This window comes from Lindgomyces ingoldianus, assembly GCF_010093535.1.
Source record: "Lindgomyces ingoldianus strain ATCC 200398 unplaced genomic scaffold BDR25scaffold_41, whole genome shotgun sequence".
In the NCBI taxonomy this organism is placed as follows: domain Eukaryota; kingdom Fungi; phylum Ascomycota; class Dothideomycetes; order Pleosporales; family Lindgomycetaceae; genus Lindgomyces; species Lindgomyces ingoldianus.
This window is the reverse complement of record NW_022985202.1, coordinates 560,138-572,909: the sequence shown is the minus strand read 5'-3', so window position 1 is coordinate 572,909 and position 12,772 is coordinate 560,138. Positions and strand designations below refer to the sequence as shown.

The window sequence follows — 12,772 nt, the reverse complement described above, 5'->3', positions numbered from 1 at the left end:
AATCACTGTATTCTCTATTAATCACTGTATTCTCTATTAATCACTGTATTCTCTATTAATCACTGTATTCTCTATTAATCACTGTATTCTCTATTGATCACTGCACATCTTGCTAAGCCTTTTCTCTTATTAGTTTAAAAAGAGCTAGATTAATGTCTAATTAGCTTATAAAAGTTTCTACTACTTTTTTTTTAAATCTTTTAAATTTTTTAAACAAATAAAGATATTTTACTTAGTTTATTAACATACTTTACAGGCAAGTTGCTTACACACCTAAGTTGCTTACTTTTGCTAAGACCTTACTACACTACTTTTTTTACACTAATGCATTCCTAACAACACTACTTAGATGTGTTAAAGGAATATTAGATACAGCTTACACTTTAGGCTTTTAAATAAAATATAATACTTTCTAAGCAACACACTGCAGCTATTTATAAAGTCTTTTAAAAAATAATAAGTAACTAACACACTAGATAACCTTTCTAAGCTAATTATATAGCTAACTTATAAAAGCTTAATAATAATAAAAAGTAAGTAATTATTTAGCATATACTTAAGCTAAATGCGTAAGGATTTCCTCTCTAGCTAGTAGCTATAGCTAATATAGCTAATTTTTTACACACTAAGTATAATATAGGCTATATTAGTATAAACTAGCTTAATATATTTATTAAGTGTTACTTAAAGCGTAAAGTAAAGTTTAAGTGTAAGTATAACTATAAAAAGCTTTTTATAAAAATTTTATAGTAATTTAAAGCTAGTTTAACTTTATAAAAAATATTAAAGCTAAGTATAGTATTTAAAATAATAACATATATAACTATAATAAGATAAAGTTTATAATAAGCTAGATATCTACTAGAGTAGTTATTACAGGTTTAGAGAGATAAGAACAGCTAAAAGCAGTCTAGCTAAGTAACTAGAAGTAGACAACAGCTATCTAGAGCATTAATGCTAAAAAGTAAGCTATTTTACTTTTTGTCGCGTAAGAGAGCACATGGTCCTAGTGTTGCACCTGTGTTTTAGATAAGCAGCCTAAGACACTTGGCGCTAGAGCTCCCACTACATAGGCAGGCTCCCTATAAGCCTCTTATAGTTAATAGACTTGCTTCTTATTGCTCTCTGATTAGCAGTTGCAACACTTTTTATTATTTTTTAGGGTAGCAACTACTTTTTAAACTAGTATAAAAAAATCTACTTTAAAATTAAGCTATTATAATCTTTAAGCATAGCTAGACTACTAATTAGCTTAGTTTAGACTAGTTAAAGCACTTTAACATGCATATAAAGAAGTATATTATTAGCAGCTACTATTTACTAGTTATTAATAGCTATAAAAGCTATAACTTACTTTATTTTTAGTAATACTATAAAAATAATAAAATTATTACTATTTATATACTTTTTTACTTATTACACTTTTTATAGCTATTTAATATAGGTTGTTTTACTTTTTTAAAAAAAGTATATAAGCGCTAAGCTAAAAACTTTATGTGTAACTAGATTACTTATATTATAAAAATAAAGTTTTTACTATGCTTTAAAGTAGCTTATAATACTATAATTACTTTTAGTAATATTTAAGAAAAGTTTTAAAGCGCTAAATTAGTTTTTTTTAACTTATAATAAGTTATAATAGGCCTTAATATAAAGTTGTGCACTTTATTACTACTACTACTTATATATAATAAGCCTTAGTAGTTATAAACTTTAAGTAATACTTTAAAACTTAAGTTATAATTAATGCTTATAAAGATAAAAATTTAAAAGCATATAAATAGTTTACTAACTTTTATAGTTAAAGTGTTTAAAAAAGTTTTAAAAAAGGCAGTAATAATTATATATAAGCTAGTGTTAGTGTAATAGAAAATTACTAAGCTTTAAGTAGCTAATAAAGCTACTATATAACATAAATTACATAAAAAAAAGTAAATTAAAGTAAAAAAAACTTTAATAATTTAAAAAAGCTTACACTTAATAGCTTTAAAAAAGTTTAGGGCGCATAGTAATAAAAAAAAGGTAAAGAAGTAGGTGTAAGCTAAAGTAGGTAAGCTATCCTAAAGATGCTGCAGATAGTGCAATTAGACTAGGCATAACGCGCAAATGTGTAAGTAAGAAGCAGAAGTAGTATCTAAATAATATTCTAGGCTATACTATACTATATAGTGCTAGAGTGGTTTGTTATAGGCTATAATAGAGTTTGTTAGGGTAGGGTCTTAGCAAAAGTAAGCAACTCAGGTGTGTAAGCAACTCGCCTGTGAAGTACGTTACTATATATTAGATGTTTTAATGTAATATTATAACGCTATGTTCTGTTATTAGTAGGCTAGAGTTTACCTCTTTATTACTATTTATAGTTTTAAGGTGTTGCTAAGCTAGAATTAGTGTGTGAGTGTAAGGACAGAGCTTTGTACCACTGCGCTAATACAACTAAAAAGGTGTAGATAATTAACTAATAGTTAATCTTGCGTACAGAATAGTATATATACCTGTCGCACGTAAGTGCCATCTTAGCCTTACATTATCCCTCTTCTTAGCAGACGCATGTTCTAGGCGTTACATAACCTACACGTAGCTTAGAGTCGCCATGCTCATGACTTAGTTACTGGCCAGAGGCTACCCACCTGCAGCCTAGAGGCGCAGGATAAATAACAACACTTAGTGGCCTACGCTAGCTAAGCTATATACACTAGACCTTTTAGCAGCAACAACGTAGCGCTAGAAGAGGCTTGTTTGCAGTAGTCACACGATAGTCGGGTGCGTTGTCATCATGATTGGATGCGTTGGATGCGTTGTCACCATAGTTGTATGCATCTCACCATAAGTCTGTTGCCAAGACTCACCTACTTATTTCGCATATATATAGACTCCTATAAAGGACTTCTCTAGCAATACATTTAATGCAGTTTCTTATGCCTCTAGTGCCTTACATCGATTTATAAATAATTCTTAATTCTAGTTATTAATTTACTATTAGATTTGTATATTTAATGCCTTAATATTATTATGCAACAGTAATATAACTTAAGCAGCAGTAGACAAGTTAAATGCTGCCTTAGGTTAACACACTAACGCAATATAGGCACCTTGTGCACGCTGTTTAATGTACTTCTGCATAGCGTCTTCTGTGCTTAGGTCTACTATATAAAGGTTCTTAGCTTATTTTTTCTAAGTTAATAAAATTATTGTTTTATCTTATATAAGCTAGATCTTTTTAACTAAATTTTATAAGCTATTTATATAAAAATATTATCTTAGAAATAATGCTTACAGTAAATAATACAGCTCTGCTATACACATAAGCTGTAGACACTACCTTTGAAGACAGCGCCTACTATGTAGTAGTCTTTAAAGAGTAAGGCTCTAGTATTACTGCTATAACACTGCGCGCATGTAGGCAATGCAACAGCCTTATAACTCTACATAAAAAGGGTGCAGAAGTAACCTTTACACTATATAATCTTTATAATAAAAGGCTATAGGTTAGTGTTAATAGCTATAAGAGCTATAACATTATATAATAGCATTACTACTACTAATAGCTTATTAGCCTATGTATAAGTTAACACTCTATATAAAACAAAAATAAAAATAAGTAAAATAAGTATATAAATACATAAGTTATGCATAAACTAGCGCCCCTACACTATGCCTATAGGCAACACAACCTGCTACTGCCTGCTTATAATAGTAATTTTAAAGTTGCTTATAAAAGTGTTATTATTACTAGCAATAAAAGCTGTTTTATTATACTATAAAAAGTTAGTACACTATATAGAAAAAAATAACACTTTAATACTATATAATAAAAAAAGGAAAAAAACTATTTAGTTTATATATAACGTACTTCATAGGCGAGTTGCTTACACACCTGAGTCGCTTACTTTTGCCAAGACCCCACCCTAACAAACTCTATTATAGCCCATAACAACCTGCTCTAGCACTATATAGTACAGTACAGCCTAGAATATTATTTAGATACTACTTCTGCTTCTTGCTTACACGTTTGCGCGTTATGCCTAGTCTAATTACACTATCTACAGCGCCTTTAGGATAGCTTACCTACTTTAGCTTACACCTACTTCTTTGCCTTCTTTCTGTTACTACGCGCTTTAAACTTTTTTAAAGCTGTTAAGTGTAGGCTTTTCTAAATTATTAAGGTTTTTTTTACTTTAATCTGCTTTTTTTTTATGTAATTTATGTTATATAGCAGCCTTATTAGCTACTTAAAGCTTAGTAATTTTCTGTTGCGCTAACACTAGCTTATATGTAATTATTACTGCCTTTTTTAAAACTTTTTTAAACACTTTAACTATAAAAGTTAGTAAACTATTTATATACTTTTAAATTCTTATCTTTATAAGTATTAATTATAACTTAAGTTTTAGAGTATTACTTAGAGTTTATAACTACTAAAGCTTGTTATATATAAGTAGTAGTAGTAATAAAGTGCGTAACTTTACATTAAAGCCTATTATAACTTATTATAAGTTAAAAAGAACTAATCTAGCACTTTAAAACTTTTCTTAGATATTACTAGAAGTAATTATAGCATTATAAGCTACTTTAAAGCATAGCAGGAACTTTATTTTTATAATATAAGTAATTTAGTTATATATAAGGTTTTTAGCTTAGCGCTTATATACTTTTTTTAAAAAAGTAAAACAACCTACATTAAGTAGCTATAAAAAGTGTAATAAGTAAAAAAGTATATAAATAGTAATAATTTTATTATTTTTATAGTATTACTAAAAATAAAGTAAGTTATAGCTTTTATAGCTATTAATAACTAGTAAATAGTAGCTGCTAATAGTACACTTCTTTATATACACATTAAAGTGCTTTAACTAGTCTAAACTAAGCTAATTAGTAGTCTAGCTACGCTTAGAGATTATAATAACTTAATTTTAAAGTAGATTTTTCTTTTTATACTAGTTTAAAAAGTAGTTACTACTTTAAAAAATAATAAAAAGCAGAATAGCTTACCCTTTAGCATTAATGCCTTAGATAGCTGTTGTCTACTTCTAGTTACCTAGCTAGACTGCTTTTAGCTGTCCTTATCTCTCTAAACTTATAACAACTGCTCTAGTAGATATTTAGCCTATTATAAACTCTATTTTATTAAAGTTGTATATGTTATTATTTTAGATACTATACTTAGCTTTAATATTTTTTATAAAGTTAAACTAGCTTTAAATTACTATAAGATTTTTATAAAAAGCTTTTTTATAATTATACTTATACTTAAACTTTACTTTAAGCTTTAAGTAACACTTAATAAATATATTAAGCTAGTTTATACTAATATAGCTTATATTACACTTAGTGTGTAAAAAATTAGCTATATTAGCTATAGCTACTAGCTAGAGAGAAAATCCTTACACATTTAGCTTAAGTATGTGCTAAATAATTACTTACTTTTTATTATTATCTAGCTTTTATAAGTTAGCTATATAATTAGCTTAGAAAAGTTATTTAGTGTGTTAGTTACTTATTATCTTTTAAAAGACTTTATAAATAGCTGCAGTGTGTTAGTTAAAAAGTGTTATATTTTATTTAAAAGCCTAAAGTATAAGCTGCATCTAACATTTTTTTAACACATTTAAGTAGTGTTATTAGAAATACATTAGTGTAAAAAAAGTAGTGTAGTAAGGTCTTAGTAAAAGTAAGCAACTTAGGTGTGTAAGTAACTTGCCTATAAAGTACGTTATAAGCTTTTTTTTAATAACTTTAACACTTTTAGTAGCTATAGTAAAAGCACTCTATGTAATAAACACTTTTAAGCCTAAATAACACCTAATCTTTACACAATAAACGCCTACAGGAGCCTGTATAAAGGCATACCACCCTATATAATTATAAGAAAGGGTTAGAGAGAGTTGTAGAACACTATTATAAAAAGTATAAAAAAAGAAAAGAGAGAAAAAGAGCTTAGAATAAGTAAGTAACTTAAAAATAAAAAGTTGCTAGTGTTTGTACACAGTACACGCACAACTCTAACCTGCATAACTGTATAATTAATATTACGTAACCTAGCTATGTAGTGACTGTATAGTGCCTGTGCAGAGCCTTAGCAGGAGAGATCCTGCTGCATAATCTCTTCTACCTGAACTCTAGATAGAGAACAAGAATAAACAACTAGTAACCCCCCCCCCCTCTATATCTATAGACTGTACAAAAGTGCACTTACAGAATCATACGCAAGGCCCGCTCACCCCGCGCCTAGCTGTACAAGGAAGTCCATTCAACACTAGGCTAGTTTATGCTAACATAGCCTAGATTACACTTAGCGCGCAAATAATTAGCTATATTAGCTACAGTTACTAGCTAAGAGGAAAATCCTTACGCATATAGCTTAAGTATATGCTTAATAATTATCTAGCCTTTATAAGTTAGCTGTAGAATTAGCTTATAAAAGTTATTTAGTATGTTAGTTATTTATTATTATTTAAAAGACTTTATACGTAGCTATAGCGTATTACTTTAAAAGTGGTATGTCTTATTTAAAAGCCTAAAGTGTAAGCTATATTTAATGTTTTTTTTAGCACGTCTAAGTAGTGTTCTTAGGAATGTCTTAGCGTAGAAAAAGTAGTTTAGTAGGGTCTTAGCAAAAGTAAGCAACTTAGGTGTGTAAGCAACTCGCCTATAGTGTATGTTAATAATAAAAAGTAAGTAATTATAAAGTATATACTTAAGCTTAATATGTAAGTATTTCTCTTTTAACTAGTATCTATAGCTAATATAGCTAATTTTTTACACGCTAAGCATAATCTAGGCTATATTAGCATAAACTAGCCTAGTATGTTTATTAAGTGTTATTTAAAGCTTAAAGTAAAGTTAAGTGTAAGTATAACTATAAAAACGCTTTTTATAAAAATGTTATCGTAATCTAAAGCTAAGTAGAGCATCTAGGATAATAACATGTACAACTTTAATAAGATAGAGTTTATAATAGGCTAGATATCTACCAGAGCAGTTACATGAACCGCATCGGACCCCCATCTTCGACGCTCTACCTCGCTAATGACGACGGGGCGAATGAACGACCGCTATTCGCAAAACCAGAAACGACTCCATTTGGCCGATCAAGGACTATTTCGCCATCTTCGGTGCCGACAGAGAGTGGATTACCTTTACCGCAGCACGCAGCGGAGACGGCAACCCAGACATATTCCGCGTCCGCGCTGGGTTGGCTTACCTTAACCCTTAGTCGCGACCTCATCCTATACGCTAGTAGGTGTACTCTCCCCCGATAACAGCAAGTTAGCTTACGTCTCCTCTGCCGACAGCTTCAAATCCAACGTCTGGATCAAAGACCTAGCGAGGCAGTATCTCGCCAAGGTTAGTATTCCACGACGCAACGCTGTGTAGGTCTTTGGTTGCTCAAGGTGTCCTTCTGCAAGCTTGCCGACAGTATCAGTGAAGGAGTTTGAGTTACATGTGTTGCCTTCGCAGTCCCCGGGCAGCACGCGCCTTAGGTTAGCTTAGAGAAGCGTCGGAGTGGGGCAAGTCGTGCGGAGGGCTTTCTATGTTTGTAACGGAATGGAATTAAGAGAAAGAAAGAGAGAAAGGATCTCAATCACAAAGGAGGGAAGGTTTAGTGTGGTTGGTAGCTAAATTTGAATTGAGAGAGACCTACTGCGTTAGGATGCAAGCGCAGTGATGGCGATGAAAAGAGCAGCGCTGATGCAAGCGAATACTGCCCTCTACTACTACTGTAGACGATAAAGCTTTCACAGTTCGTCGGCGCTCTCATCTAACTATGAATAATATCGCTGCCCTCCCTTCTACCTCCGTAACCTCTTCATTCTACCTCTACAAAACTTCACTATTCAAGATAACACTATAGTGGTCGGCGTTATGAGGCATCCAATTCTCAATACCTCTGGAGAGGACGTACCCCTGAGGGTGTTAATCATGAGTGAAAGCGACTCATTATACTTTTAGAGTTTCTCTACCACCTTCGAGTATTGGCTCTCTATGCCCGTCTATTTGAACGGCGTCCTTAGCGAATATTTCTGTCCATTGGACACGAATAACGGTGTGACAACCGCTCCCAGCTTAGAGAAAGACGAGAATATGCCGTCGAAAAGTTGGTCAAAAGAATCTGCAATGACGAAAGTGCGGTTCATACCTCGTTGGCCTCGCATTGACGACTTATGGTGCTTCTTTCGCAGAGGAGACCACAAGTTCAAGGAGCTCGGCAACCTTTGCAGCAGCTGCGATGGTGCCGACAATGGATGCTATTACGCCGAATTGATCAGCCATCTCCTTAGCTTAACTTGAGCGATCCTTAGGCCGTAGGACCCTACACCAAGGTGCCAAAGTGCATCTAAAAATATGGAGAGGGATGGACAGTGGACAGTAACGACTCCACGCTCAATTGCATCGATGTATTGATATTAGAGTGAAAAGAATATTATTTGGAACTATGAATGGAAGAGTGGCGGGCTATATATGTGGATGTTCCGCTGTGAAGAGGGCGTTCCACTTATTTCAGTTCTAGCATTTGTGTGACAATTCTCCTGCCGACAAGAAAGATGCTGTTAGCTGCAATGACAGAAACACACGTAGCAACTACAAGCCCTTCGACGCCCACCTAAGCACCTAAATTTGATATTCCTGCGATCAGATCTTGCCTCGTGGAACTGACCTAGTTCGGTGTAAGTCGTTGTCGCATCCACGCCTGGCATGCGTTCAATTTTGTCTCTGGATGGTACCGTGGACAAGTCAAACTCCAAGCTAGGTTACCACTTATGTTGTACTGTAGCGCTTCGATGTATCTTCTCAAGTCCAGGCAGACTGACTCGTCCTTCTTGTACTGCTCAACGATACGCTTGTAGTCTTGAACCAATTCGACGATCTTCGAGTGACAAATTTGCTTGGCTTCTTCTTCACTGACGGAGTGCTGGCCCATGATGACCCAGACAGCATTGACTACATGTGGCATGTTGTCCCGTTTCGCTGCATCACGTTCTCTCTCCCAGGAAAATAAATCGTTCGTCAGGGCAATAACTGCGAAGGCTGATCGTGTGGCTTCAGTGCTCCGTTCTATGTCATTCTCTGGAATTGTCAAGCCCATTCCAAAAGTGACGAGGCCGAACATTAGCCTTTCGTGGCGTCAGCGAGTGAAAAAAAAAAAAAAACATATTGAAATACAACCTATCAAGGAAAAATGAGACTAACATTTGTCCAACATCCCATACCCTATAGGGAATGTACTCATCCAGAGTGTCGAATTTAACGCTGCGATCTCGGCTTGATGTGAGTTGCAAAAACTCGGCCCATGCTTTCATGGTGACCAAAGCCCGAGGTCGATCAATAGCGACCATTTCATTGAAAATCTGGGCTTGGATCTTGTTTTTACCACTTCCCTGAGGGTTTATATAACCCGTTGTGGCGCCCTGGAGAAACAATTCGAGGGTTTCGTTCATTGACTCGCTAGCCTAAATTGTGTCAAAGAGGTCTTAGTTTTAATTATTTCATAGAGCTAGCCTTACTTTATCATGAGCAATATTTTCGGTGGCGTCTTTGGCACGTCGATGGTCAGACAATCATGTACTAAAGGTAATAAAGCCTGCTTACCGTCATAAATAAACGCGAATTCATTTGCATATGAAATTATCTCAAGGCGCTCTGGGAGACACTCTGGTATGGATACCGACACGAAGGACAATTCCGGATCGAGACCACCGTTGAACTCTCCAATAGGAGCAACGAGGACATTCCAATCTTCTTGGGCGCGAATGGATCCAACGTATTCCGCCTCAGAAAATATGTTTTTTCGAACGGGGATGTCGGCGATGAGTCCTTTCGAATCATACCGCGAAGGGCTGACAGGGTTGGAGAACCGGTATTCCATTGATGAATGTGAGCACTTGGATAATTTTTGAATTGAATGCTTGAACTAGACGTTGACAGTGGCAAGCTATTTATCAAAGCCGTTTAATATATAGATAACCTGCACTGGTCTTGCAGTAATACCTGAGCCAAGTACGACTGGCCAATGCCTTTGTCGGCGCACAACTCCGTTCTGGCAAGTAATTGAAGCAAATGAGGATCCGCAGGGGGTCGGTGTGTATCCTGGCTCTTTTCTGCCATCCCAAATGCTTTGAGAAATTCTCCAGTGATACCATGCCTTATCTTGCGTGTAATACGATGCGATGCTGGAGCCTGGAATCGAAGGATCTGATCACTTCGGCCTCCATCCCCGAAGGATCTCGAAGGATTCAATCCCTACGAGTTCCAAACTCGAAGGATCTGATCCCTACGACCTCTAAAACCTTGCGCCGTGGAGCAATCTAGGCATCCCATCCTTCAAAGTTGCCGATGATTCCGCAGGTAATTGGGCCTTCAATAATAATCGCTGTGCCCACTACACGAAGGAGCTCTGAGGATTCACGTACAGCGTCACGGCAAGTCCTGGGGGCATGGAGTGGTTTGATCCTGATAAGAGATAATGCCGCGTGTAGCAGAGGGATCGGGAAAGTGGGCTATTTCAGTAGGGACACTGTCAACTCGATCAACATTTGTGTTGCCTGTTGCATCTCCATTCGTAGGCCGAAGCGGTCCCGCCCCTGCTGCCGGGCCGGGCCGTTAGGATTCGGTTTTTAGTAAACTTGCAGAGTGCCGCGACGGGGTTCGGTGCTGCTGGAGCAACGATTTGTGCCAGTGCTTGGCACTAGCCTTGGGATATGGCACGAGTCCCCGCCGTGCGATAATCTTTAACTCTTGCAAGCAAATTAGCCCTGAACTCACATAGAAGCAAACATACACAATTCCGGTTTAGTTTGATTCAAAGAACCCCGCTCTATACACCATACTACCTTACCGGACATAACACTTAAATCATGCATCGACTTTTGAAATCTTCCAACCCGACACTACCTTCTTCTGGAACATACTAGACGGATCATATTTGGCCGCGACCTTACGGATGAAGTTGATATTGTACTGTCCGTAGCTCTTCAGCGGATTCTGCGTCTCGTCGACGTAATTCAAATACTGCCAATTGACGGTGAGGCCCTTGGATTCGGCAAACTTCTCAAGCGTGGCCGAAAAGGCCGTCAACTTCTCCCGCATGATCATCTGTTGCTCAGGAGTCTCCGTGGCGCCGGTGATCAGCCATAAAAGCGCATTCTCCTTGACCTTATCGAGACCTAGCATATTGCCTCCACGCTGAACCGAATGTTCGGCGAAGAGAGTCGGGATGGGCTGGAAAAGGCACTGAGTCGTGAAGTTGCCGGCCGGTATTAGGCCCTTGAGTTCGCTGACTAGCTTATCGTGCATTTCACCCGCCCTCTTAATGACCCTGACATCGTTCTTAAAGGTGAGTGAGAACCAGACTTGCCTGGTCCCATTAGTCAAGTAATTTGCGGTATACGGGCAAGGGTGGAGATGAGCAGCAAACCTACTGTTGGTCGCTCGGAAGCAGGTAACTGTTAGCCATGTTCGCCATGGTCCTCGTCTTGACGTCGTCCACGACCACCGGTACCTTCAGGATCTTATCGAATGCCGATGCGTTGACTATGCCGTTAGTATCGACAACGACATAGGCGACGAGAATGTCCGACGAGGACCCAGGGTTAAAGGTGTAGTTAATGATGTACGCATCCTCCGGGTTCTTGTGATTGTCGTTCGTAAAGTCGACCATCGTCTGCGCTAGCTCATCCCCCTTGCTCCTGGCCGCGGCTCGGATACCACCCCAGAGGTTCTTCGCTGGAAACGTATACATGTCGAAACGGGTCACGATGCCAAAGTTCCCCGAGCCGCCCTTTAGAGCGGTCCAGAGATCCGAGTGCGAGGTGGCATTCGCATTGACAATATCACCATTGGCGAGGACGACCTCGAAGTTAGCGACGTTATCGCAAGCCAAACCGTAGAGGCCCGCATAGTACGAGTTCCCACCGCCTGTCAGGAAGCCTCCTATGCCCACATTACCATCACGACCGCCGGTGACACAAACATGATACTTCAGAAGCTCCTGGTAGACATCGCCCCATCGCGGGCCGGGTTGGATTGAGGCGAGTTTGGAGTGAGTATCATAAGTCACATCAGTCATCCGGCCCAGATCGATCGTGACCCCCTTGTGGACATCATTAGACCCCGCCCACTGAGTATGGCCACCGCTACGGAGGGCGACAGGGCCGTTGGCCTTGGCGAGAACCTTGACGACACGAGACACCTCCTCCGTGGAGCGTGGCTGGACGATGCAATCAGGGTGCAGCGGGACGTTGGCAGCCCAATAAGAAGCTTCGCGGTCTACGTAGGCGTCAGACTGGGGCAGGAGGACCAGGTCCTGCAACCCCGCAGCCGTGAGTTGATTACACTGGGTCAATTCATCAGTGTCCATGATTATTGCTGAGGGATGAGATTGGAGGATGAGACTGAGTGATGAGATTGAGGGGAGTGGTAGGAAAAGAAAGTGACGGACGCCGTTGAAGGATTGACTCGTCGCCGATGCCGTCGCCACCCACGTATTTGTGCATAGCAATAACGGCGAGAGCAATGCGCCTGCAGGAAGGTGGTTATACAAGTACATGATGAGACATTGAATTCGGCCTGGCTGCGGTGTGACCGTGTGAGTCCAGGGAGGTTCACTCAAACGATTGCACGAACCCCCCTAGCTTTATTAAATCCAATCGACCTGCACCATCCCTGCGCGTCTTCTACTCTCCGACCCGCCGTCTCTCAAATCATGTCACCGGAGCTATGACCTCTAATGGAGACTATCTCACGTCAGCCACCCGGCCGTCATGATAAGTGCTGT

The 12,772-nt window shown here is 38.0% G+C and overlaps 3 protein-coding genes across 3 annotated transcripts; 1 reads left to right on the top strand and 2 right to left on the bottom strand.

Moving 5' to 3' along the window:
* Positions 1-6,983: 6,983 nt before the first annotated feature.
* On the top strand, positions 6,984-7,541 carry BDR25DRAFT_361023 (uncharacterized protein; the record flags this gene model as incomplete). Its single annotated transcript, XM_033696344.1, has 4 exons — positions 6,984-7,212; positions 7,271-7,344; positions 7,375-7,457; positions 7,514-7,541. The coding sequence occupies 4 exons, from the start codon at positions 6,984-6,986 to the stop codon at positions 7,539-7,541; spliced, it is 414 nt and encodes a 137-aa protein (XP_033541968.1).
* A 1,090-nt stretch (positions 7,542-8,631) lies between these two features.
* BDR25DRAFT_380217 (terpenoid synthase) lies at positions 8,632-9,865 on the bottom strand (the record flags this gene model as incomplete). The annotated part of the gene is made up of 4 exons (XM_033697657.1): positions 8,632-8,656; positions 8,724-9,113; positions 9,190-9,449; positions 9,566-9,865. The coding sequence occupies 4 exons, from the start codon at positions 9,863-9,865 to the stop codon at positions 8,632-8,634; spliced, it is 975 nt and encodes a 324-aa protein (XP_033541967.1).
* A 921-nt stretch (positions 9,866-10,786) lies between these two features.
* BDR25DRAFT_306930 (FAD-binding domain-containing protein) lies at positions 10,787-12,594 on the bottom strand. The gene is made up of 3 exons (XM_033690746.1): positions 12,437-12,594; positions 11,418-12,331; positions 10,787-11,353 (listed from the first exon to the last, which is right to left on the bottom strand). Exons 1-3 carry the CDS (start codon positions 12,542-12,544, stop codon positions 10,852-10,854), a joined length of 1,524 nt encoding a protein of 507 aa, XP_033541966.1. The 5' UTR covers positions 12,545-12,594; the 3' UTR covers positions 10,787-10,851.
* Positions 12,595-12,772: the final 178 nt, after the last annotated feature.